Source organism: Myotis daubentonii, chromosome 1 (assembly GCF_963259705.1).
Source record: "Myotis daubentonii chromosome 1, mMyoDau2.1, whole genome shotgun sequence".
NCBI lineage: Eukaryota > Metazoa > Chordata > Mammalia > Chiroptera > Vespertilionidae > Myotis > Myotis daubentonii.
Window position 1 is genome coordinate 64,029,715 of NC_081840.1, and position 24,132 is coordinate 64,053,846.

The window sequence follows — 24,132 nt, forward strand, 5'->3', positions numbered from 1 at the left end:
AAAACAGTGGGAAAAGTAAGCACTCTTCACATATAATCCCTCTCCTCTCATGAAATGCAAGGGACTTCTAAGTGCCACTTCCTAGGCTTATTTTAGTCCTTACGCCTGACACTGTCACTGGGCTGTTGTGGACCATAGCACGAAGGTCGTGAGGTTTCCATCAAAGAATCTGAGCGCTTAATTGGAAATCTGTGAACTCTGGGAGGCTACTTTATGAGGAGAACCTGGAAAATCCTTGCCAATGGAAACTAAAATTCTTCTGGCAAGAGAAATATCCGAGCTGCGTGAAGAATGTAAAAGCCGGCCCAGTACACCTTGGCATGCTGAGACTCCTATTTTTAACAATCGCCTAAACAGGAAGGCCTTCCCAACCCTAAGGTCCCCAAAGAGGCCCCTTTCATTTTAAAGGCGAACCCCGTTCCATCTACGTGCAGTTTTAAACTCGAGTCTTTCCTTCAGTTTTCCCTGACAACCATATTGAATGTTTCCGTTTCTTTCCTTTAAGGAAATGGTGTCCAACACTGATGTTTCCCATTTGGAGCTTTCTAAACAAAGTCATAATAAATGATTCCACGGCTCGAGGTCCCTCTGGACGTCAGGCCCAGAGAAGCCTTTAGTCTCTTGCTCAAAAATAGAAATCCCCACGTATCTGGAAGGATAATACTCAACTGTGAGAGGAGGGCTCATTTCCCCCTGATAGTGACTCGTCCCTCCACACTTCTCAGCACTGGTTGTGGTTCTCAGGAGGGAAGGAGGAAGGAAACCACAGCAGCTAGAACTGCTTAACATCCTTCCTCCTCACATCTCCGCCACGTTCCTGCGGAGTCCTTCCCGTGGAAAGAGCTGGGATCTCACCTCGGAACACATGGAGAGCACCGTGGGCCCACCCACCGCCACCCCTGCCCCCAAAGATCTCAAAGATCCGACAGCTTAGCAGCTTGAGGATGGACTCCCGGACGAAGCCCCACGCCCGCAGGGAGCTGAGAAGCCAGCCTGGGCACCGGTGCTGCGGATCTCAAGGGCACTTTCTCGTTACAGCCAATATTCCCTGCTCCGCAGTCCTCTCCAGGGGACCTGGCACCTGCTCAGCTCTCAGTGAATATTTATTCAAATTTACTCACTTTATTTCTGTCATTCGGACTGAAAGTTGAGTTCTGAGTCTGGGTCAGGGCTCATTCATCCATTTGCTGTGTCCCTACTAAAATCCTCAAAGCGGGATTTCTGACCTGACTCAGGCGCAAGAGGTTCTGTCTTCCTGATGAAGCTCACAGTGTCCTGTGTTGACACAAAGAGCATTGCTCCCAAGCCCTCGTCTCCTCACCGAATGGAGGAGGGCCATGGTGTAGACCTCTGCTCTTTCATTGCAAATTTACTTGTGGTGCCCTCCTGGACACGGGGTCAGCTCTACCATCTCCCTGCTTAGACTTGGCATCAGCCCAGTGTGCACACCTGGGAGAACAAACGTGGACATGCTCCTGAGGGGCATGGCCTCCGCCCGCCCCACAGCCACGCTCAAGGTCCACTGTTCCGTGTAAGTCTGGTGCGTGCGCCGACTTTGCTCTGTGTTCGTCTTTTGTTGCTTTGCCAATGCTCACAGTTGTCTTCCTCTGCTTTCCTTTTGCAAGCGGAGATTGGAGATTATGACCCAGGAAAACACCCTGAAGGCTACAGCTCCAAATTCCAGTTTTTCCCTAAACATTCAGAAAAGCTGGAAAGGAAAATTGCTGAGATTCACAGGACAGAACTCAGGTGAGTGACACTCAGTTCCAGCCCAGGACACTGACCTTCCTGACTCTGGATGTGCCATTTCCGGTGACCCACTGACAGCACAGCCCCACGCCCTGTGGGCTCACCTCCACGAAGAGTGGTGTAGGCTGAGACTCAAAGGCAAGAGAAAGGCATTGCATAGTAAGGAAATCAGGGAGATTGGCTCAGAGGTATTTGCTTCACCAAGAAAAATGAAGAGACAGAGGTCAAAAGCATGAACTGGCAAAAAGGAAAAAAAAAAACTGTAAGGGAAACAGCAACAGAAGAAAAAAGATTAGAGGAGTTGCGTGGCAATGTGAAAAACGAGCGAGGCTCTGGCCGCAGTCGGAGACCGTGTTACAGGGGCTCCGGGTCAGTGGGTGGGGCGGCACCAGGCAATGCCGTGGGTGCTCTGAGAGCCCTCGGTCAGAAACCGCATCTTCAGCGCTGCCCCTTCCACCTTCGCAGAGGGAAGGAGGAGAGAAGCAGCTGGAAGCAGGAGCGTGTGCTCCTCAGGTTCTTAATTAACCCAGGATATTCCTAATTTCATCAAATAGCATTAATGCATCCTTTCACCCATATGAAATAGGATTTCCTACAAAGATTGATTACACACACACACACACACACACACACATACACACACACAGGGTGTTTGGGCTCCACTGCATGTGGCACGCTGGAGCACGGGCTCTCCAAACAGATAAACCATGAAGAAAACCGTGATGTACAATGCATTGTTGTAAAATAAAACTTGCCATTATATCAATACATTATACTTTTTTTTAAATCTTAAAAATATATATGTGTATCTGCCTTCCTGGGGGAGAAAAACGCCCAAGTGGGGGTAAAAGATATCTAATGATAATATTAAGTCTAAACTAGTCCCTACCCTGATCCCCTAGACCCCAAAACACAAAGAACAAATCTTCACCTTCAATCAAAGATTTTACTGACATACATGTCCCCACAGCCTCCTTCGCCTTTATAAACAGGCCGCCTGCCCACCGTGCGGGGCAGGACTGGTTCCCCACCCTCCCAGCAGATCCACACCTGTCAAAGGTGGGATCCCAGCAGCTTCCCACCCCTCTCCCTGGGCAGGCCTGGCTCCACCGGGCTCCTCCCTTCACTGTTAGGGAAATAGCGGCCCCTTGTGGCAAAGGCCGGGATGCACACGGGCCCGTGTGAGGGCTCAGGGTGTGTTCAGAGGAGATAGAGATAGCAGGGTGTGCTGGGACTCCCTTCGAGGCTGTCACGAGGGTTTGGGGTGTCAGAGCAGTGGGAACAGCCCTTCGGAAACCTGTAGGAGGTGGGAGATGCCCAGGAAACGATGCTGCTCTGCGGACCCGAGCGGTTTGGGCCAACTCCAGCGATGATTGGAGCTACGCAGCCCAGCCCTTGGCTTGCTGCACGAGTTATTTCCCAGACACCTTTCCGTGCCTCAGCACAGGGGTGGATGTAGAAGTCTGCAGCAAACGTACTTCTTACACAGGCTCAGCTCCTGCTTCACACTGTAAAATGGGTCTGTGTTTCCAGCTCTTTCTCCAGCTCTAACATGAGGTCCTCGAGGGCCCAGGCGGCGCTAAAGGTCTTGGTATATTTACAGCAGGCAGCACAGAGGCTGGCACTTAAGGTGCCGACTGATGGTCGCCTCTGCGGAGGGACACCCTGGCCTCCTCCCGCCGTGGGTGGCTGGTCTCTCTGCCCTTCACACATTGCCCAGCCCTCCTCACACCGAAGCCACCCCCACGTCGGTAGAAGTACGTCTGCTTTGCCAGGCTCGGGGCCCTGAGAGAGCCTGACGACGGAATATGCCACCGGCCTGTGTTGAACTCAGATGAGGGGGAATGAAGATGCTAGGCAGGGGTCCTCAAACTACGGCCCGCGGGCCACATGCAAATACAAGTGTTGTATTTGTTCCCGTTTTGTTTTTTTACTTCAAAATAAGATATGTGCCGTGTGCATAGGAATTTGTTCATAGTTTTTTTTTAAACTATAGTCCGGCCCTCCAACCGTCTGAGGGACAGTGAACTGGCCCCCTGCTTAAAAAGTTTGAGGACCCCTGTGCTAGAGGCCCCTTCTTCATATGGCTTGTGCCAGGGCTGGTTTCTTCCTTTTGCTGCTTGTTTCCTTTTCATAGTCATCACCCCGTGGGCAGCAGAGCTGTAGTGGCGTCTGGGGAGCTCAGCACTGCCTCCTGCTGCGTCTCGTCACCCTCCATTCCCATGTGCCCTCTTGGTAAAGGAAGGGGGTGAGGCAGCACAGCAAGATATCCAGGCCCCTTGTGTGCATTTCAGCCTAGATCAGATCCCGGATGAGAAACCCATGGCCTGCAGCCAGCCTGCAGATGTGTTTTGTCTGCTGCGGTAGTGTTTAAAATCATGAAATTCCACACACAAAATCAGTATCTCTGACTTCTCATTAAAAATCACATCTAGCCGAGCTGGGCCCTGCATTCCCACAGGACTGCAGTCTTGGAGCAGAAAAGCAGCTCCCCTCCTTAGCTGGGGTTGCACTCCCCAGTTTGCCACAGTCCCCATCACTCCCTACTGTGCTCCACTCAGCCCATGTCATTCATTATGGAGCCTGCCTCTCCCCGAAGACGTGTGGGGTTTTGACCCTGGACTGAAATCTCTAAAGTTGGTCCTAGGACAGAGCAGGGAGTGCACTTTGGAAAAATTGTGGTATGAGACTCATCCTGAGCACTTGGTAATAATTTGCCTCGGGGGCGCGATGGAAACAGGAAACCCGGAAACCATCTTTTTCTTTATTCCAGTGGTCAAACACCAGCAACATCAGAGCTGAACTTCTTAAGAAAAGCGCAGACACTGGAGACCTACGGAGTGGACCCTCACCCGTGTAAGGTAGGGTCCCCACGGGGGCGGGGGGAGGTCGCACTTGCCTCCTAGAGAGGGCAGCAGGCAGGGAGAGCCCACGTGCCCACACCTCCACCCCCTCCACCCCTGCAGTAGCTGGGTGATTTGCTTTTAGTGACAGATGCCAGAGAAAATGTCTTGTTTTGAAAACTCCTCTGGATTCCACGCTGCGTCATTTGGTGCTGCCACGTCAATGTCAGAGGGTTGGAGGCCAAGTCCATCTAAATAACAAATCTGAACCGGGGCGGTGTGGCAGCCAGGGGTAATTTGGTGGAAATGAGGAGAGGAGGAATGTGGAAGGCCCGCCACAGGGGGCGATTGAGCCGGCTCAGCGGACTGCCCACCTTTCCCTGCCCGGTAATCTCGTTTCCTTCCAAGAGCGGGTTTTATTGACTGCAGCCGCGTAAGTCGCTGTGCGGAGCTGCAGTGGAGTCACATTTAATTCCATTATGCGCCTCTCAGGGCAAGACGGGGACAGCCAGGGCAGCCCTGCCCAGAGAAACCTCTGTAATTACTCACATGTGTCTGGCGTTTGGGCGATGAGCTCAGGCAGCGGCAGTCACTACGGAGAGCAGCGTGGCCCGCGGCCTCCCTGGACTCTGTGGCCGGGTCCCTCCACTTCATCCCCGCACCCCACTTGCCTTGACACGCCTGTCTCTGCCTCAGTTTCTTCCAGCGTCTGCCTCTGTCTTTTCACCACTGGGCAGACCCCTGTACCTCCAGTAAACTGATCCTCAGACCGACCTGAGGGAGACCGTCCCCCATGGGAGCGGGAGGACAGTGACCCCTTCTTCCCGATAGGTGAGGGGACGGCATAAGCTTCCAGCAAAAATTAAGAGAATGGAAACCAAGCAACCAGTGCTGTGGGGGCAGGGCTGTGTTTCCCTTGGCCTCTTGGTGAGGGGACGGTGATTTGTTCTTGCAGAGGATTTAACGCTGACACTTCCCATGTGAACTCTGACACATTCTAAGTCAGAAACCCTGGTCACCTTCCCCGCCCCCGCATCCCCCATGCACCAGCACGGCCTCCCGCCAGATAACCCCTGTGTTCAGCGCTGTCAGAAGACACATTGATGCCTCTTTGTGCCAAAAAATTGGCGTATGGGTGTTTAGAAGTGAATTAGCACAGCTTCGTAAGTAATGCCTCTGCGTGACTGCTGTAGTCCAACCTGCAGTCACGGCTCAGGCGCTGTCAGCAGAGGAGCCCGCACAGGACTGAGGGGGCCTCGGAGCCAGCCGGCCTCGGCTCCAGTTCTGCTCTCCTGCGTCCTGCAGCCTTTCGAGGCTTCTCCGAGCCTCACTTTCCTCATCTGTACACAGTGGGCACTCAATAACTGCACTCCTCCCTGAACTGCAGAGTCACTTCATGACCTCCAAAGACACAGCTGCCTAAAGATAGGCATGGTCATCAGGAGGTGCCAGGCACCTCTCTTTGACTCCAAATCTGCCCTGTTCCCTCGAGGCCACACAGAGTGCCCACCTCTTCAGAGACGGGTCCCTGGGCAGGGCTGCCACCTGACAGCACCTGGTGGGCCATGGACCTGGGCACAGCTGAGTGCCTGTGGGGCTCCTGGCTCAGTCCTGGCTCTGATGAGTCTGTCCTTCTCGGACACAGGCTGAAGGGACTGCAGGAAGGAAGGCAGGGACATTTGTGACACCTTCCATGGCAGGCCCACGGGAATCCTTTCACATTATTTTCTCATTTCCTGTTTGTGCCAGCCCTGGGAGATGGGTATTATTCTTCCTGGTTTACAGATGAGAATATCAAGTTCCAAGAAACCACAATTTACAAGGCCCCGAGAGGTAGAGCAAGAGGTTGAGCTGAAGTCCGTCCCATGCTGTGTCTTCCTCTGGGGACGGGTGGGAGCGCTCAGCACTGGGCTTCCAGTCCCTTGTTCAGGGCCTGCTGCAGACCCGCACGGGGCCCTCGATGCATCTCATCACTGGGCTGCGGCTCAGGCTTTCTGCAGCGCTTTGAGCAAGAGCAGTTTGGGAGCCTCATGTCACTGCGTAGAGCCACTCTGGTGATATGCTCCCAAGCACTCGCCTTGGTGTTGCTACAAGGAGAGCTGAAATAACCTGGAGCGCTCGGGGTAATAAATACTGATGATTCCTGTTAACGGAGAGGCTGTTACTGGGCCCGGGGAATCTGGGGCACGTAGCCCTGGGGAGGACAGAAGAAGAGGAATCGTTTTGATAATTAAATGGGAGCAGAACAACACTTCGGCTGGGCTCTGTCTCCTGGACTGATTAAGAAGCTGCTGCTCTTCCTGTCCATGCGGACGGTTTCTTTCTGCCCACATGGCCTCGTCTGGCCCTGGGACCAGGAAGAGGAGATCCTGCCGAATCTGGGTGGGACAGGCGGAGGGCTCCGGTAGCTGCTGGCTTAGATAATGCCGAACGCTGCGCGTTCACAAGCTGCCCGAGCTCCGTGCAGGAGCCCCCGCAGGCCACGCCTGTAGCTGCCGGACGAGGACAGTGTTGCCCCTGTTCCCTAGCCTGACACCTCTCCAAGCCCAGGAGCCACCATCCTGTCCTTCCAGGGGCCCCGGGACAGGCTGTTTCCCCTGGGTCCCCGCAGGCCTGGACTGGGCCTCCTGCCGTTAAGGTTTGCGGAGTGCTCAGACCCGTCCCAGATACCCAGCCTGTACCCAGCCCTATCATGAGTTATAAAGGGGCCATTCATTGAACGAACGTGCCAAGCACTCATGTGCACTATCTCACTTCGTCTTTTCAGTCACACTGCCAAGATGTCCTTGTTCTCTTTTGAAGCTAAGAATACCCCTGAGGGACTAACATGTGCAGTTACTGGTACAGACGGTACTGGGACTCGAACCCAGAGCTGGCTGTGTCTCAGTGCTGTGCTTTCAGTTATCACTCGTGGTCTCCCTTCTGGAGAGACGGCATTTATTTAGGAACAAAGCAGGACTCTCTGCCAATGGTGGTAGAGAAGGCAAAGACCTACGCGACGACTGAACCCATAAAAATTTAACCTAAGTTCACCAAGTGGCTTTATGTCTGTTCTGACAGACCAGGAGAAACCTGATTTCAGCAGGCTCTAGGTTGGAGCAACCACACAAATACAATGCCAATGTCATTCCTTTGCCCTTAAAATAGGACCATTGCTTTCATAATCGAGCTGCCCAGGCTTCTCTCTAAATAAACCCTCCTCCAGCTTGACAGGTTGCCCTGACCACAGAGGAACAGAATGGGGAGCAGTGATGGCTCGCCCCCATCCTCAGGTGGGCCCCTCTTGGCTGCGCTGAAAGGAAAAACTTGACTAAAGTCAGCTAGGTGGCGAGTTTCTACCAAGATTTCCACCTCTGAGCTGTCATGGGGTGACACCAGGCCTCTTACGGGGTGCCTCCTCCCCATTTCCACCCTAGTTTTTTGTGGCCAGGTTTGAGTATATTAAAATGGAGTGGTTTTCATGATTGACTTAAAGGTGCCAGCTCCGAGCCCTTTCAGGAATGGGCCTAAGTGTCAGGAAGAGCGTGTAGATCCCTCCTCCCTAATGAAGTCCGAGACTTCGTCACCCGGATTGAATTAGTGTAAGTCGTGCTCTAGAGAGAGGATGGATGACCCAGAGAGGCGTAACAACCGAGAACGCTGGGCCCCTCCTCCATCACACCCAGGATGTCCCTAGGGGGCAGAAGACAAGCCTGCCTCCCTGGATCTGGAGGTGAGACCTGGGGGACAGGGCAAGGTGGCCAGATGTCCCTACTTCTAAGAACCAGTCAGTGCTGATCTCCAAAAACCCTTTTCTGGGCAGACGGCACATCTGAGGACAAGCCTTTGAGGAGACTGAGGATGCAGGTTGCGTTTGCTGGTGGGCTCCACGTGACTGACGGGTGCAGATCCGTGCCCTCTCCAGGAAGGCTGTTAGCCTCATCCTGGCCGTTAGTCATTCAGGCCATCAGACACGTATTTTTGAAGTACATATTATTTCTTGTCCTAATTTACAAATGAGGAAGCTGAAGTTCAGAGAAGTTAAGTAAGTCACAGAGCTGGGATCCTACACCAACACCAAAGCTCTTTGCACAAGGATGAAAAAGTGAAAGCAAACTTCTACCTCAAACTGTGAGCGTGAACTGCATTCTTCTGGCTGTTAGCGGATGTGCAGTGGAGACGGCGCCCGCCTGTGCCGTCAAGACCTGAGTGTTTATTCCACCTCCCGGGTGTATTAATGGCTCAGTCCTGTGGGTACTGACTTCATCAGGCGGGGGAGGGGACAGGTGACTGTTGTCTGTGTCACTTCTGTCCGCGTCCTCCTTTCCTTCTCTCTTTGTCACTTCACTTGTCCTTTCGCACACAGATCCCACGGGCAGGCTCACAATGAGAATGGCACGTTAGAGAGGGACCTGGGGAAGTTCCAGAGAAGGTGTCAGCGTGGCTGCCCGTTTGTGCTTTCACGCTGGTACAGACGGGTGGTCTCTCGCTGTAAGTCCCACTCCTCATGTGCCAGGCAAGGAGCAGACATTCCGGCCGCCCTCCGCCCCTGTGGACGCCGCCCTTCCTCGGGAGCTGGCGCAAGGAGGCAGTTGGAGAATTGCTCTCTTCCTGTGAGCGGCTGGATTGGGGTGGGTCCAGGCGCTATTATTACTCGTTGGAGCGGCCTGGCAGCGGATCGGGCTTATTCCCAGTTTGCTCCCTGTTCCAGCTCAACCGTTCTGGTCAGGACAGGATGTTCCCTCTAACGCCAGCACCTGCCTCCACCGGGAGGCCAGCCCGGGGGTCTGGATGGTGCAAATGGGCAGTGCCACGCCGTAACCTGGCATCAGCACCAGCTCGTGGGGGGAACCCTCCTCCCTTGGCTCTGGTCAGAGTCACTGGGGTGATTCCCACAGTCTCTAACCATCGCAGCCCCCCTCTTCCCCTTCTGCCCACTTTCCTTTCACGCTGGTCCCCACAGGTACCACTCAGATCCCCTCTTACCTGGTCCCCTAACAGGAGTGACATCTCCCTTTCTGCCCCAACTTCCCACCCTTCCCTTCCTAACTAACATTTAAATCCATCCACATCAGGAAAAAAGAGTAACATGTCAGGTTTTTATAAAAAACAGGTTTTTAATTAAGTTCAACAAACTGAGCTAATCAGTAGCAGCTATCATATTAACGGCACAACCACCAGCAGGTATCGGGTGCCCCCTAAGCACAGCCAAAGAGGAATCTCATCGACCCGCACTTCACAGCGAGGAGTCGGAAACACGGAGAAGTGAAGGGCCCGGCCAGGTCACACTGGCACTGACGGCAGAGCCAGACCCTGGGCCTGAGCAGCGGGCCCCGAGCCCGTGGCGCTGTGGGGTGGCGCAGGCACGCTTTGCCCTGCCACTGCCCACGGGGGCAGTGGGACAAAAAGCAGAGAGGCCCTTCCCTGCCCACCCTGCTGCCTCCCTTCCTGCTCTTTACCCGAGTCCTCAGTCCTCTGCAGGTGACCCTGTTTCCCCCCACACACCTGTCTCCTCCCAGCCTCTCCTGTCTCTCCGGGCACTGGAAGCACTTTCCCCACTGGCCCCATTGGCCCTCCCCGCCCGTTTCTGCCCACATACGTGCTTCCTCCACTGCAGCCACCCTGGCCCCTCTGCCCGCCTCACTGTCCCACACACTCATCTGGTAAGCATGTCTGCAGGCCTGTTCTGTGAGAATCAACAAGGTAAGGTCCCACCCTCAGGCCTCTTCCTTGAATGGAAAGCCCCCTGGTGCCCACCCTCCGTCTGAGGCAGGCCCTCCCCCACCTCTCCCAGCCATTCCCCACCCAGTCCCAGCCTGCCCCACCCGCGTCCCTGTCCACCCGCCAGGTTGGCACTTGTGTGCAGCGCTGGCGCTCAGGTGTAAACCACCACCCAGCACCGCTGACAGGCGGGAGGAGGTCCAGCCCCCCGGCTTCGCAGTATCTCCTCTCAGGCTATTTTTAAACAGCTTCTCGCTGTGCCCAGGGTTGAATGACATGGTGCTTGCATCCAAGTGTCTGCATAATGACACACCCTGAGGAAAGGACAGTAATAAAAATACACTAATTGGACGTGTTTGTAAAACATTCCCTGGGCACAGATGCTCACCTGTAACCCTGACTCTGAGACTTTTAGGGGAAAACTTTTCCTGAGGCTCACGCAGCCCTGCAGAGGCTTCACTGTTCCGGAGAGCCCACCAGCCAGGCCCCACTCGTGTGCCTCACGCCCGTGCTGGCCCTGACTCCACGGCACCATCTCAGCTATGGCCCAGACAACCCTCCTGCACGCACCCCTGACCAGCATCCCGCCACAATGTCCTGGCCACCTGAACACACCCTGACAGGGCAGGTTCTCACCTGAGGCCCCTGCCACAAAGCAAGCTCCCCTGAGAGGGCATCACCCGTCAACCAGCTCTCGGTGCCCCGCCCCAAACGGGAAAAGACCTGGTCCTCGTGGAGCTCACTGCCCCCCCAGGAGGGAACACGACCTACAGCTTGTGCTGCACCCTCTCCCGTCTTAGCTCAGCAGAACCTCAAGCCTGGTGTCTCCTGATGGTGACCGGGGACCAGGAGGCCTCTTTGTTGGTTCAGGCACATAGGGCTGGTGATGCCGTTCGCCTTGGCCGGCTGCTGCTTATCTTTTCTTCAGCTGAGCTTTCCTGGGGGAGCCCATGTGTAGGGGCCATCATAACTGCCATATTCACTCACTCATTCATTCATTCATTCATCCTCATCCTCCCTCTCTCTACCCCCTCCCTTCACTCTCCTTCTCTCCTCCCTCCCTCTATAACTGCTTTTTGAGATATAATTCACATATCATAAAACCCATCCTTTTACAGTGTGCTTATTCACAGCGCCATGCAGCCATCAGCACTATCTAATTTTAGGACATTTTTTCGTGTTCTGTTGGCTGTCACTGCCCATCTCCCCTTCCCCACAGCTCCTGGCGACGGGGAGCTTTTTGTCTCACTGGATCTGGACATTTCATATACATGAAGTCACACAACATGTGATCTTCTGTAACTGGCTCCTTTTAGCATGACGTTTCCCAAGGCTGTAGCATGTGTCAGTACTTCATTCCTTTTTACTGCTGACTATTATTCCTTGCAGGGATGTGCCGCATGTTGTTTAATCATTTATCAGTTGATGGATATTTGGGTTGTTTCCACATTCTGGCTGTTATGAATATTTAATCCTGCTATAAACGTTCCTGTACAAGTTTCTGTGTGGATATATACGTTTTCCATTCTCTTGGGTGCATGCTTAGGGGTGGAATGGCTGGGTCATAAGGTAACTCTATGTTTAACAATTTGAAGAACTTCCCACCTGATTTCCAAAGTGACTGCGCCAGGTTACAATCCCCTCGGCGGTGTGTGAGGGCTTGCCGTGCTCACTGGATGTTCACCACCGCCTTCTAAGATTGGTATCATTATAATCTGCAGCTTACAGTTCAGGGCACGGAGGCTCCGGGAAGGTAAGTAACGTGCCTTTTACTTCCAAAGGCCATGCTCTTCCCTCTGTGCCCTCCTGCCAAGGAGCAGCCCTGCATCGCCCAGGCACCACTGCTTCTCACCCTTCCACCTCCGCGCCTGCACCGCCCTGATGCGAAGTCTCCCTGTGTTGCAGGATGTGTCCGGAAATGCTGCGTTTCTGGCCTTCACTCCTTTTGGATTTGTTGTTCTTCAAGGAAACAAGAGGGTCCACTTCATTAAATGGTGAATATCTTCTTTTCCGAGACAGGCTGTTTGTCCTTCACCCGCTGGGGAGGCTGTGGTTCCCGTGTCCTTTGTCTGTGATCGGGCAGTTCAGGTTCTGAGCCCCTCCAACGCCTGGCATCCATAGTGCTGCTGGAGGCAGTGGTCTCTCCCTGGGGACCCTGCTCTCCCAGAGGGGTGTTGCTGAGAGCCAACAGCCTCGCCAGAGGAGGAACGGGTGTGCAGGGTTGGCTTCTGGGGACGATGAGAGGCCTGGGGCTGGAGCCAATGTTAGAAAAGCTGAGTCCCCATGAGAAACGAGACCTTGGGACTATTCCCTGCTGGGGGCCAGGGCGTCTGCACGGATGCCCACTCTCTCAGCCGCTCTCCTAGCAAAGGAGGGGCTCGCAGTGACCCCTGGGCAGGTAGGAGTTACCCTGTTGCTCTGGCAAACACCCTCCTCAGGCCAAGCCCACTTGTGGGCACTGCCTGCCCCTCTTGAGGGGTTAGGTGTCCTCAGCCTCCAAGAGTCACAGCCCCCTTTTTCTTCCCTCTCCCCCTCCCTCGCCCCATTTCTAGCAGGCAGGAGACACTGCCTCTGCTGAAGCCACTCTGAGCTTCCACTTCCTGCCTGTCTGTCTGGGGTCTGTTCTGCCGCGTGCGTGGCTCTGGGAGCCAGCGCAGTGCAGGCTCTGGCTTGTGGATGGGCGTTGGGCCTCTGAGATACCCTTTTCCTGGTCCGTGCAAACACCTCTCGCCTCGTCAAAACATGTTGCCTGTTCTACTAAGCCCCTGTGATTCCTGTACCCCCTTGGGCCTTCGACGGCCACGTCTGAGCGGGCAGCTCCTCCCATGGGCTTGTGCAGGTGGCTGTCCTCGCCCAGCAAAGCTCAGCAGGGGAGCCTCCTCCTGTCTTGTTTCCTTTGCCGTCTCCAGAAGAGCTCATGGGGACTGAGGACACAGCAGCTTCCTGACGAGCTTTCCGCTGGGGCAACTGCAGGGCATCCGTCCTCCTGTGTCCCCTTCAGCTCCCGTACTGACCCCATAGACACCACCTCCCCACCCTGTTGCTCTTGTGAAGCCTGACAGTGAGGATCGGCCGAGTGCTAGTGAAACTCCTCAGACACCCGCCCCAGCTGGCCCGCCCACTGTGCTCTTTGGGTGAAGATGGTGAGGGTCTGCGGTTCAACAAAGTACTTTTCAGAAACAAAAAGACCAGGATCAGGCCGCCATTCTCCCTCCCAGTGAGGACCACCTGCTGCCCGGATACAGCTGGGTGGTCTGGTGCCCCTTAGCGAGCCCAGATCCTGGGCCACACTCTGACCAAGGTAGCTGCCTCATGAGGGAGGACACACCTGTTATAGGGACCCGCAGTCCCTAACGTGTCCCTACCCGTCCAGAAGCCCTGATGGTCACCTGGTTCTCCCAGACCCTTTTACCCTCAGTCTGCAGAAAGTCTCCCCTCCGTGAGGTCTCAGCTCTAATAGATGTAAACCCAACCTCACTTCCAATAGAAAACTCTTCCTCTCCTGTCTTTCTCGTTGAAGCCTAGATGATCTGTGTGCTTGTTTATATATTAACTGACATTTATTGTCTTATGTGAGAGATTGATGGGTTGGAACGGAATCAAACAGGGAAGGAATATGCTGTGTCCTGTATTAGCGCAGAATCATCAACTCTCGTCCTGACCCACCATGATTTCCAGGGGAACAAGTGACCTTCCTTTGGCCCCTCAGTTTCGTCCAGTAGTAAACTGGGTACATGGCTCTCACTACCTTGTCTAGATACCGAGGAAATCTCCCTGGACACTGCAAAGTGGAAGGAGCTAAGTGCAGGCACGTGCGCCTGGCAAGACCTCCATGGGGGTCTCAGTGGGTAGAACAAGGACTCTGCCCCCAGTGAGGCTGGAGGGCCTTTGGCTCCAGAGGGTAGCCGTGTCCGGCAAATGGAAGGAAGGGAAGCATGGCCAACGCCGAGGCCTCGTTCTCTGGCTCTCAGGGACAGCCTCCCGTGACCCCGGTCATTTTTTCATTTCGTAAATGTAACCAAGGCTGCAAGCAGTATGTGGAGGCGAGGTCTAAGCCGTGCCATGTACAGTAACCATGTCACTTCTTCTGATTTGTGTCTGTCCCACGGGTGACGTACCCCAGTATCCTGTTTGCCTCTTTTACTGCAGCCATTCACTGGGCTGGTGGCTTCAAGGATTTTTCTACAAAACCCCCTAAGCCCCTTTCCTGGTCAGTACGCTGCATGACTGTTCATGTAATCTGTTCTCTCTTTGGTATGTTGTCCCGCCCCCTCCCTGAGATCGTTTGACATTTGTCTGCACTCAACTGCATTTTCCATCCAGTGGCACAGTCACCCGAAAGACTCAACTCCCTCAGAACCTGGTTGCGTTGTTTTCCATTATTTGCTGTATCTTGAACTTTGGCCTCATCAGCTGCTGTGGCATCTTATGTTTGATAGTCCCATCTAGATAATGCACCTGTGTTATGAACCAAACCCTAAAACGGCCCAGCACCACTCTACCGAGACTCACTTCCCATGCCAGTGCCCCATTCCCAGCCACTGTTGGTGAGCCTGAAATCCTCCTGTCACCCTATTAGGGTTTGACCAGAAAACTGTGGACTGAACTATTTCAACAACTGTTCTCTAAGGCCACTGCGCTGCTGTCTTGTTTTAGTTCTGATTTTGGCTAAAACTGTGTCTGTGCCTGGAGCCCCTTCCAGTGGGGGTGGGCTGTGCATCTGCAAGATGTGACTGTGACCGGGCAGCCCACAGCGAGGTGACTGCTGCTGTCTTTGTGCTTCTAGGAATGAGGTGACCAAGCTGAAATTTGAAGGGAAGACTTTTTATTTATACGTAAGTCAGAAAGAGGTGAGTGCCAGCTTCCTTCTTTCCAGGAAGGCTGGGGTGCTAGGATGGTCCCTGACGGCCAGGGTTGAACCAAAGTGCTCCGTCCAGGCAGAGCTAAGCCCCCAGCATGCTGAGCCAAGAACAAGGGCCAGGCATGGAGGCGAGGGAGGGAGAGGAGGCGAGGCCCTGGAACACAGGGCTTCCTCAGGGATGCTGACAACGCCCAGGGGTTCCATGCCTCCAGGAAATGCAAAATAGAATTCTTTTGCTTCCATATGAAAATTCCAAGATAATAAATACAAAAGAAGAAGAAAAGGACCATTTTCAGATGAGTGCCACCTTCTCTGGGGAGGGCTTTCTTGGTTCAGTGTGTGCCCGCTGAGACTTTCTCACTGGCCCAGCCGGGTGTGAACTTACACAACTGGGCTCTGCCCAGGAGTCCCCAGGCCTTCTCTTCCAACTAGCCAGCGGCCAGGCAGCCCCTCTCATCTGCAGCCTGGGAGAGTCATGGGAGCCCTCAGACAGCTCGGGGGGGGGGGGGGGGGGGGGTCAGTGTCCTGGTCTACGTCACCCTTCACCTCTCCACCCCCACTCAGCTGTTTCTATGTGGGGTTTTTTGTAGGAAAAGAAAATTATTCTCACATATTTTGCTCCAACTCCAGAAGCCTGCAAGCACCTCTGGAAATGCGGAATTGAGAACCAAGCCTTCTACAAGTGAGTAGACAACACGTGGCATGGGACCGTCATTGTCAGAGCCAGTGCAGGGAAAGCTGCTTTCAGAGGAATGATGGACAGGACGCATTCAGAAATGAGACGTGAGATGACAAGGCTAGCTTCCTTATAAAACTCAGACCCCTCTTGGGGTGCCTGGGTGTACCCCCTGGAGGGACAGAGCTGAGATCTGGAAATGTGTTTCAGTAGAGTTGCCTAAGTTGTGATGTCCTTGGACAGCCCTCGGTGTTAAAGCACTTCTAGATTTTCAGAGTAAAGCTGGACCAGGAGAAGCCCTTGGGCGCCTGACTCAAATCACACTGGCCCCCTGGAGCCGGTCGGAGCCCTAAGACAGCTCAGAATACAATAGCTCCATGGAGCAGGCTCAGCCCAGAGCAGTTCCCTAGCCTTAGAGAGATCCTGGGCCCTCTCCCCAGTGAGTGACCTGGTGCTAAGCTGGCATGGATTCTAGCCCTTCCTGGAGTGTCAGTGCCAGAGGTGTGGCCAGGTGCCCAGGAGTCTGGGATGGGGTAGCTGGAGGGGGGCAAGGACTTGTCTGGTTCTGAGAAGCCCACTTTGCTTACCAAAGAATTTTGTAAAGTATTTGAGGGGGTTGTGCTTAGTTTTCTTTTCTCAAAAGAATATATTTTATTGTTTTCAGAGAGGAAGGGAGAGAGAGAAACATCAATGATGAGAATCATTGATCGGCTGCCTCCTGCACGCCCCCTACTAGGGATCAAGCCCACAACCCGAGCATGTGCCCCAACCGGGAATCTAACCGTGACCTCCTGGTTCACAGGTCAACGCTCAACCACTGAGCCACCACGGCCGAGCTGTGCTTAGTTTTCTTTACGAAAGTGGGCATAAAGGTATTAGGGAGCAAAGAAATAGCCCATTGAGAAACTGGAGCGATGCCAGATAGAGTATGTTTCACCAAAACCCTTGGTCTTGTTTTGAAAATAGAATGCAATGATTTTTTATGCTTTAATAAGCTGTATCTTAATCAGGACAACGTAAGACAAAAGGGTGTAGTATATGTTCTGCCGGATAGGCCATTGTTCTCCCTCAGTAACTGGAGGAGAGAGCAGAATTGCTCTAGGCTTTGGGGGCAGAGTGGGGGATGGGAGGGGGTGGGATATCATCCTTCTTCCCAGTGGGCAGACTCCGCTACCTGCTGGCTACTATGGGATGCTGGCCAGCGGAACTGGTCTCCTCCCTGTTACTGTGACCACAGCCCCAGACGTTGTATCTTGGGCAGGCTTTCTGAACTGCTTAACAATTTCTGTGCATTTGATACAGAATCAGGGATGAGCTGAATGAGTGGCCTGAATTCTAACCTGAGTTGTCTTTATTCTTCTCATTGAAGAGAAGACACTTGGAGAAGACTTTTGCATGGTCAAAATTTCCCTCCTGTTCAGTCCCTGGTACCCAAGGGGAAGCCAAGCAAACATTTCAGCACCATTTCTGGAGGCCTTTACTTTTCTATCTGTGTCGTGGGAACAGAACTGTGCTTCTGAACCTGTGACCAAACTCGGTTCCTGTGTCTTTCCATTAACAGGCCTCCAGACCTAGTTAGCCCTGCCAGCACCCACAGTGGAACCAAGGTCGTCCTTCACTGTTTTCCATTAACCTCTCAATGCTCTAATTAGTGTTAGAAATCAGATCCCCAGTTATGCCAAGTTTCTAGCAGCGGCTACGTGGGCCTCTGAGCATCTCTCATTCGCAGATTGCTGCCAGTGCCCGGTGCTATGAGGGAGCCAGGTCGGGCTCAAGAATGTGCTCGGGCAGGAGGGCACTGGGCTGAGCCTCAGAGTCCTGAGCGAGGCGGGGCGGTGACTCTCAGGAACTGCTGTTCATGGACTGTGGGGACAGCCCCCTGAGTATTCACGGCCCCCTCCCGGCAGAGGCTTCAGACCTCGATGGGTTCCTGGCGGATGAGCAGCAGGGGCACCCAGACGTGTTGTGGCTGAGTTGGGTCTTGGGAGACTTCACTCTGGGCAGCTGTGCCTACACTTCCTTTTCTAAGTGGGATCAGAGAAGTCACCCAAAAGGACGTTTTACAGTGCCCGTGGCCTTCCCGCGTCTCCACATCAGCTATTTCTACAGCCCTGAAAGGGAGGTTAATGGGCATTGGGGTGAGGTTCCAAGTTTAAATAAGTGATGGAACTTTTATTGAAGTTACGCTAGCTTCTCCATTTCAGGACTTCTCGGAGTCTTTAACGTGATAATACACGTTAGGGCTCTCCAAGAAGGAGATGAACTAGGAAGGCAGTTACCTAGACATGAACGCGAATCACCAAATACTGGGACTGGAAAGGTCTCCTGAGGCCACATAGTCTCAGCTCCATTAGTTTATAGGTAAGAAGACGGAGGCTAAGGAGAAAAAACTCTGCCTACCTGAGATCCAGTGGGTGGCATTCTATTATTCCCCCAGATTATCATCCCTAACATTTATTCTCCCAGGTGAACCCCGCACTCTCCTGACACGAAAGTGGGGTTCAGCCCTAGTCAGTTTGCTCAATGGATAGAACATCAGCCCACGGACTGAAGGGTCCCCGGTTCGATTCCGGTCAAGGGCACACATCTCAGTTGCAGAGTCGATCCCCGGCCCTGGTCAGAGACATGTGGGAGGCAACCAATTGATATCTCTCTCTCTCTCTCACACACACACACACACACACACACACACACACACATCAGTGTTTCTCTCTCCCTCCCTTCCACTCTCTAAAAAAAAAAAAAAAAAAACAATGGGAAAATATCCTCGGATGAGGATTAACAACAACAAGAAAGTGGGGTTCAATGTGCCCGTCCCTGGCACTGAGGCCGTGAACACGGCCCTCGGGTCCGAAAGGAGAGTCAGACGCGGGCAGGGCTGGGAGGGCCTTCTTGCTGGGGAAGCCGCTGGGAACGCGCTCTTTGGCCTGGGCCAGCCGCAGGCCGCGTCACACGGGACTTTGCCTTGCTGCAGGCTGGAGAAGTCAAGCCAAGTCCGCACAGTGTCCAGCAGCAACTTATTCTTTAAAGGGAGCCGGTTCCGATACAGGTAAATAGTGACAGTAAGTAACCATTATGGACCTATTTTCAGACCCTTCCCCCAGAACAATGGCTCAGTGGTCCTTATCCTTGAGAACAAAGAAACTGGAAACCTCCAGAAAAGCCCGAGGTTCCCATCAAATCCCGTCTCCTAGCCCTTTGACTATTCTTTCCCTCCCTGCAGCTGGGTCTGTAGGGTTTTAAATGAGTACCTTCTCCTGCCTTTACAACAGCAGCACAATAAGAACTGTAACAGTAATTCTTCCCATGTCTGTCTAAGGATTTCTCTTTTTCTGCAATATTTTTGGAACATCCTGGACAACGAGGAATCATTCCTAAATGAGAATGAAAGATCCAAGACTCCAGAGATAGAGGGCTCTCTAAGATCAGCTGCCGGGACATCCTAGGCTTGCTTGTGGGGGTGAAGTTCTCTCTCAGTGGCCTAAACACTGGGAAGGGGTAGGCCAGGGGCCGTTTCCCAGTTCCGCCGAAGTAATCGGAGAGCTTGGAGAGGAGCCCAGTCCTGGAACGCTGTCTCACTTCTTGCTGCTGCTTCATTGTACTCCTCACAGTGGCCGAGTTGCAAAGGAAGTAATGGAATCGAGCGCCCAGATCAAACGGGAGCCGCCGGAAATCCACAGGTAGGCTGCCAGGGGCTTCCCCTGAAAGCAGTTCCAGCTCAGGTCCCGGAACCGCGAAAGAGCCAGCAGCTGGAGTAATGTGAAGACTGGCCACATGGCTCCCAAAAGGGGAAGGAGAACAGGGCAGAAGGGTGAAGACCCATCTCAGCTAAAGATGAATGAGAGCGGGGAGACGGGCTAATGCAGACTACGTCAGATCCAGGAGCACCTTCCTGGGAAATTCTGTACTGTCCTCCCAGGTCCTGAAATTGGTCATACATCATGGAGGACATGTCCAAGCAGCAAGATTTCATTGGCTGTGGAATCAATTCATTACGAAAGCCAGGGAGAGCCCCACACCCCAGTCACACCCCTCGTAAACTAGTTCTGAGAGACAAAAATGAAAAAAGAAAAAAGAAAAAAACTAGTTCTGAGAGCCATGCTCCGTGCATACATTTCCAGGAGCCCATCTCCTAGAACCCAATGAGACCCAGAGAGAATATGATTGGCCAAGAGAGCTAGGGTTTGTCAACCAGCCTGACCTCTGGGAATGGGAGCCCTTTACACAGAGCCCCTGCCACCTCTGATGGGAATCAAGGGGGCTGCCATATCCATTTTCGGGAGCACTGATTACCCCGGGGCCCCATCCTGCTCAGAAACCGGTGGCAGCATTGCCACACTAAAGGAGGGTTCTGGTGGGTCTGGGACATAGGGAGTGTCTCTGACTGGGATCCAAAGCGGGTATTAAAGATTTTTTAAAAAACAAAATAAAACTTAAAAGGCCAGACAATTGTAGTGGCCACTCCTCAACTCAGAGTCCTGACCACAGCTATCTGTGCACTAAGCTAACTGTTCTTTGCCTTTAACCTCAGAGCTGGGATGGTTCCCAGCCGCAGCTGTCCCTCCATAACCCATGGCCCAAGGCTGAGCAGCGTCCCCAGGACTCGGAGAAGAGCTGTTCACATCTCCATCATGGAAGGTAAGCGTGAGCTCTGGAGATAGAAGGTAAGCTGACCAATTTCTCCGAGTTGTGACTTCGACCAGTTCCACTCAGGGACCTTGAAAAGAAGTGAATTTGCACTGGAGACAGCAGCAAGTTTCTCTGATGGCAGGGAGGAGGTTTCACCCAGCGGATGGGCACACAGGCGGGGTGTCAGGGGCAAGGGATCCCCTCCAGCCCCGCTGAGCTGTAATCCAGGAGGGTTGTCGATCGGAGAGTATTCGGGGTAGACCTCTGGGAAACGAGCATGCGGGCTCTACCAGGTTCCACGCGGTTCTGAAATCGCTTTCCATCCAGAGGCCTCTCACTTGTTTTCCAGATCTGACCAGTCTCCACAGCTTAAGTGATCAGAGTGGCCTGGGGCAGTTAACCAAACTAAACACGCCTGGTTCTGAGCATTCCAGTAACGGCCACCACCTTTCCTTCAGGGGTAGAAGCCTGCCCTCTTGCCGTCTGACTTCTCTAACATTACCTTAGGAAACCCATATGCCCCTCTCTCTCAGCCCTTCTCTCCCTTTGGAGTAGGTGGAGGTAGGGAGACAAAGTCTGTGTAGCTTCAGAGCTAGATCCCCAGCAGCCTGAGGTGACGCCGCTCCGTGTCTGGGTACTTAAGCCTGTCAGGAGACTCGGCATAGTGCCCTCCGGCTGTGGTCCCGGCCCCGCTGGCCCTGCAGGCTGGACACAGGCGTCAAGTTTTCATTCCGGATGGTGACCGTTTGCAGGACCACAGATCTCAAGCAGCAGGAGACAGCAGCAGGATTACTTCAAACCCTGTTTCTGTCTTGGAGGCTGGGGAGGGAAGGCCCCTTGTCTTTTCTGAGCGAATGCTGCTTGTTAATGAAAACCAAGTTAGGAAGGCTGTCTCTCCCGGGGAGGATCTCGGGTGTGTCACTGACTCTGCGTCACCGGCGTGTGGCTCTCTGGGGGCTGAGAACCCTGGCTGGGCAACCACCACCGAGTGCCTTAATTATCTGAGGACCTTTGTTGTTCCATTTGTAAACAAGGGGCACCTTCCTGGCCATGGGCTGCAGGGACGCTGGTGTAGTGCCAGAGCACGTCTGGGCAGGCAGCCAGCCCAGTGCAGAGCCCTGGCCAGGAAGGCCAAGAGGAGATTTCATCAGAGTCCTGCCGCGGACTTTCTGGGGCAGGTTGTTTACTCTCGGAGCCTGTTGCCCCCACTGTAGACTGGGGTGTGAATGTGGAAGGCGCCTTGTAAACTACCAAGGATAATCACTGTGCAAGGGATGGAATTATTGAGGTCCGTCATCAGACACAGTACCCTGAGTCTGTCCCCCCGTCAGGCTGAGCAGAACAGAGGGTGGCTCACACTGTCCCTCTTGTTTTGGGTGTTCCCCTCAGGAAAGTGGAATGATATAACTTTCTCCCCCTGTGTGTCCCCTCTTCCCATCCATCCTGAGGCTGAAGCCGCCAGGTTCACCCCAGCGGAGGATGGGACACAGCCCATTTCCAGCCCGAGCCACTTCCTCACGCTTCAGAGCCACTCACCCAAGGCCCACTGTCTGTGTAGTTTCAAACCCTGAGTTTTCTGGACAGCCCCGATCCCCCTGCCCTCAGCACTGTTCCCTTCCCTCTCGTCTGTCACCCTCTGAGAGGTCTAGGGCCCTTATACGGGCCTCAGGGAACCAGCTACAGGCTGGGAAGCATGACTTTTTATGGCTCTAAGTGCTTCTGACTGAATCCAGTCCCCTGATAACATGGGCCTCTCGAGCGGCTCAGCCTGCAGCTCAGCCTGCTCTGCGGCTCACGGAGCTGACCTCCCTCCAGCACGGGAGGCGCTGCGAAGGGGCCGCCGTGGGCCGACGTCGGCACGAATCCCTTGTCCGTGGCTGGTTTTCCATCCTTTCCACCTGAATCTCCCTGCCCGGCTGGTTTCCATGAAGAGGTCAGCTGGTTTCCACTGAAGAAGCATCTGCTTTCCCAGGCTACCATGGGGAAGAGTCTGATTAAGATTCACACCAGAGTCCGCGTGCAGCTCCGGTTGACTAACCACTGCCTTCGGCCCCTGAGTGTGCGCGTCCTGAGGATGGGGCCCCGGCTGCAGGGTAGGCTCCTGACCGCTGTGCCCCCCAGCCCCCGGGGAGCCACCTCTGGGCAAGGCAATCAGCTGGAGCACCTCCAAGGTAACCAGACAGTCCTGTTTGCTGCGCCCCTCGCCCGATCCCGCCCGCAGCACCCGCCCCATCCCCCCAGAATAACAGGTTTGGTGAAGGGGTGAGGCAGGTGATGGTTTACAGTGACACCTGAAGTTCCGTACAGGACTAACCTGACAGAGGGGTGATGCAGGTGAGGTCTGTTGAGGGAACAGGCGACTAACATTTACAGAGTAACTCTGTCTGTCAGACATTACTGGAAATGCATGCATATCCATTATCTTGTTTACTGAGAGCACCAACAATCCAGTATGTGGCTGCTGGTTGGTGTCCCTCTAACTCGTGCTTTCTGATGTCACAGACTTTGCCTCTCGCCTTCCCCAGCGTAGGGCTACACTGCAGGCCAGGCTAAGCTCGCACTGAAGCGGCTTCTGGTTGCGAAGCTGGTCAGACTTTGGAAGCTCTGGCAGTCAGAGCTGTCCTGGAGGGGGCAGCCCCATGAAAGGGTGTGAGATGCCCTGTGCAGGGGGAACTGAGGCTCCAGAGAAAAGGGGGCCGGCGGAGTGGCTGGGAAAGGAGCCGAGCCAACGCCATGTGTAATCAGGGCCTGAAGGTTTCTGTTTCAACGGGGATCCCTTACCCACTGGTAGGTGCATATTCCTCCGGCTGCCATGCACGTGGGGAAATCGGGGAGGAGAGCCGGGGAAGCAGAGCCCAAAGGAGTGTCAGGGGCTCTGGAACAGGGACAGACAGGCTGCACAACAGCTTCTTGGACAGTTAGGACCTAAATCTAAGGGAGGTGCCGGCGGTTGACTTAATTCATCCTGCCCACTGTCCCACTCCCCGTAATCCAGCTGCGTGATCATTAGCACCATGAAACAGAAGGAGGCCTGGGTTCGCTCCGTGCCTTTGCCATTAGCAACCAACCAGACTTTAGGTGCGTTCTGTAACCTCTCACCCGCACTACTTCATGGAGTTGTTAAAAGATAAAATGAACGTGCTTTAAAAAGTTTAAACCATTGTACAAATTTAAGATTTTAGCATAGGAACAAACACAATACAGCTAGGACCGTAAGGAGACAGTTGGCTACTGAACTAGCCCTGAACCAGAAAACTCCCCCGACAGCTGGTTAGGTCAAACCTTTCCCTGTCTGGGGGAGTCAGAGTCCATTTCAGAGCAACAGAAGGGGGCTGGCTTCTCTTGTCATAGGCCACAAAGGCAGGGAGAGCCACTCTGGCACCACCAAGATGGCCAGGGATGGAAAATACAGATGTTGAACCTGAAACAGGACGCCATTCCCTCGGCAGCACAGTGATGTGAGCCTCTCGGTGACTCTGAGCCCATAGCCTCTGGGCCAGGGGTGGGCAAACTTTTTGACTTGAGGGCCACAATGGGTTCTTAAACTGGACCGGAGATGCCGGAACAAAAGCATGGATGGAGTGTTTGTGTGAACTAATATAAATTCAAAGTAGACATCATTACATAAAAGGGTACGGTCTTTTTTTTCAATAGTTTTATTCATTTCAAACAGG

General features: G+C 53.8%; 1 protein-coding gene across 3 annotated transcripts in view; it reads left to right on the forward strand.

Moving 5' to 3' along the window:
* FRMD5 (FERM domain containing 5) overlaps nucleotides 1-24,132 on the forward strand; it is a 290,625-nt gene that overhangs the window by 264,192 nt on the left and 2,301 nt on the right. For 2 of the 3 annotated variants that reach the window (XM_059702929.1, XM_059702910.1), the window contains exons 6-13: nucleotides 1,626-1,749; nucleotides 4,523-4,610; nucleotides 12,198-12,286; nucleotides 15,079-15,142; nucleotides 15,744-15,835; nucleotides 18,804-18,878; nucleotides 19,441-19,509; nucleotides 20,361-20,467. In XM_059702929.1, coding sequence (XP_059558912.1) covers nucleotides 1,626-1,749; nucleotides 4,523-4,610; nucleotides 12,198-12,286; nucleotides 15,079-15,142; nucleotides 15,744-15,835; nucleotides 18,804-18,878; nucleotides 19,441-19,509; nucleotides 20,361-20,467 — 708 coding nt within the window. The remainder of the gene's footprint in view (nucleotides 1-1,625; nucleotides 1,750-4,522; nucleotides 4,611-12,197; nucleotides 12,287-15,078; nucleotides 15,143-15,743; nucleotides 15,836-18,803; nucleotides 18,879-19,440; nucleotides 19,510-20,360; nucleotides 20,468-24,132) is intronic. The other variant, XM_059702920.1, reaches the window with a different exon arrangement.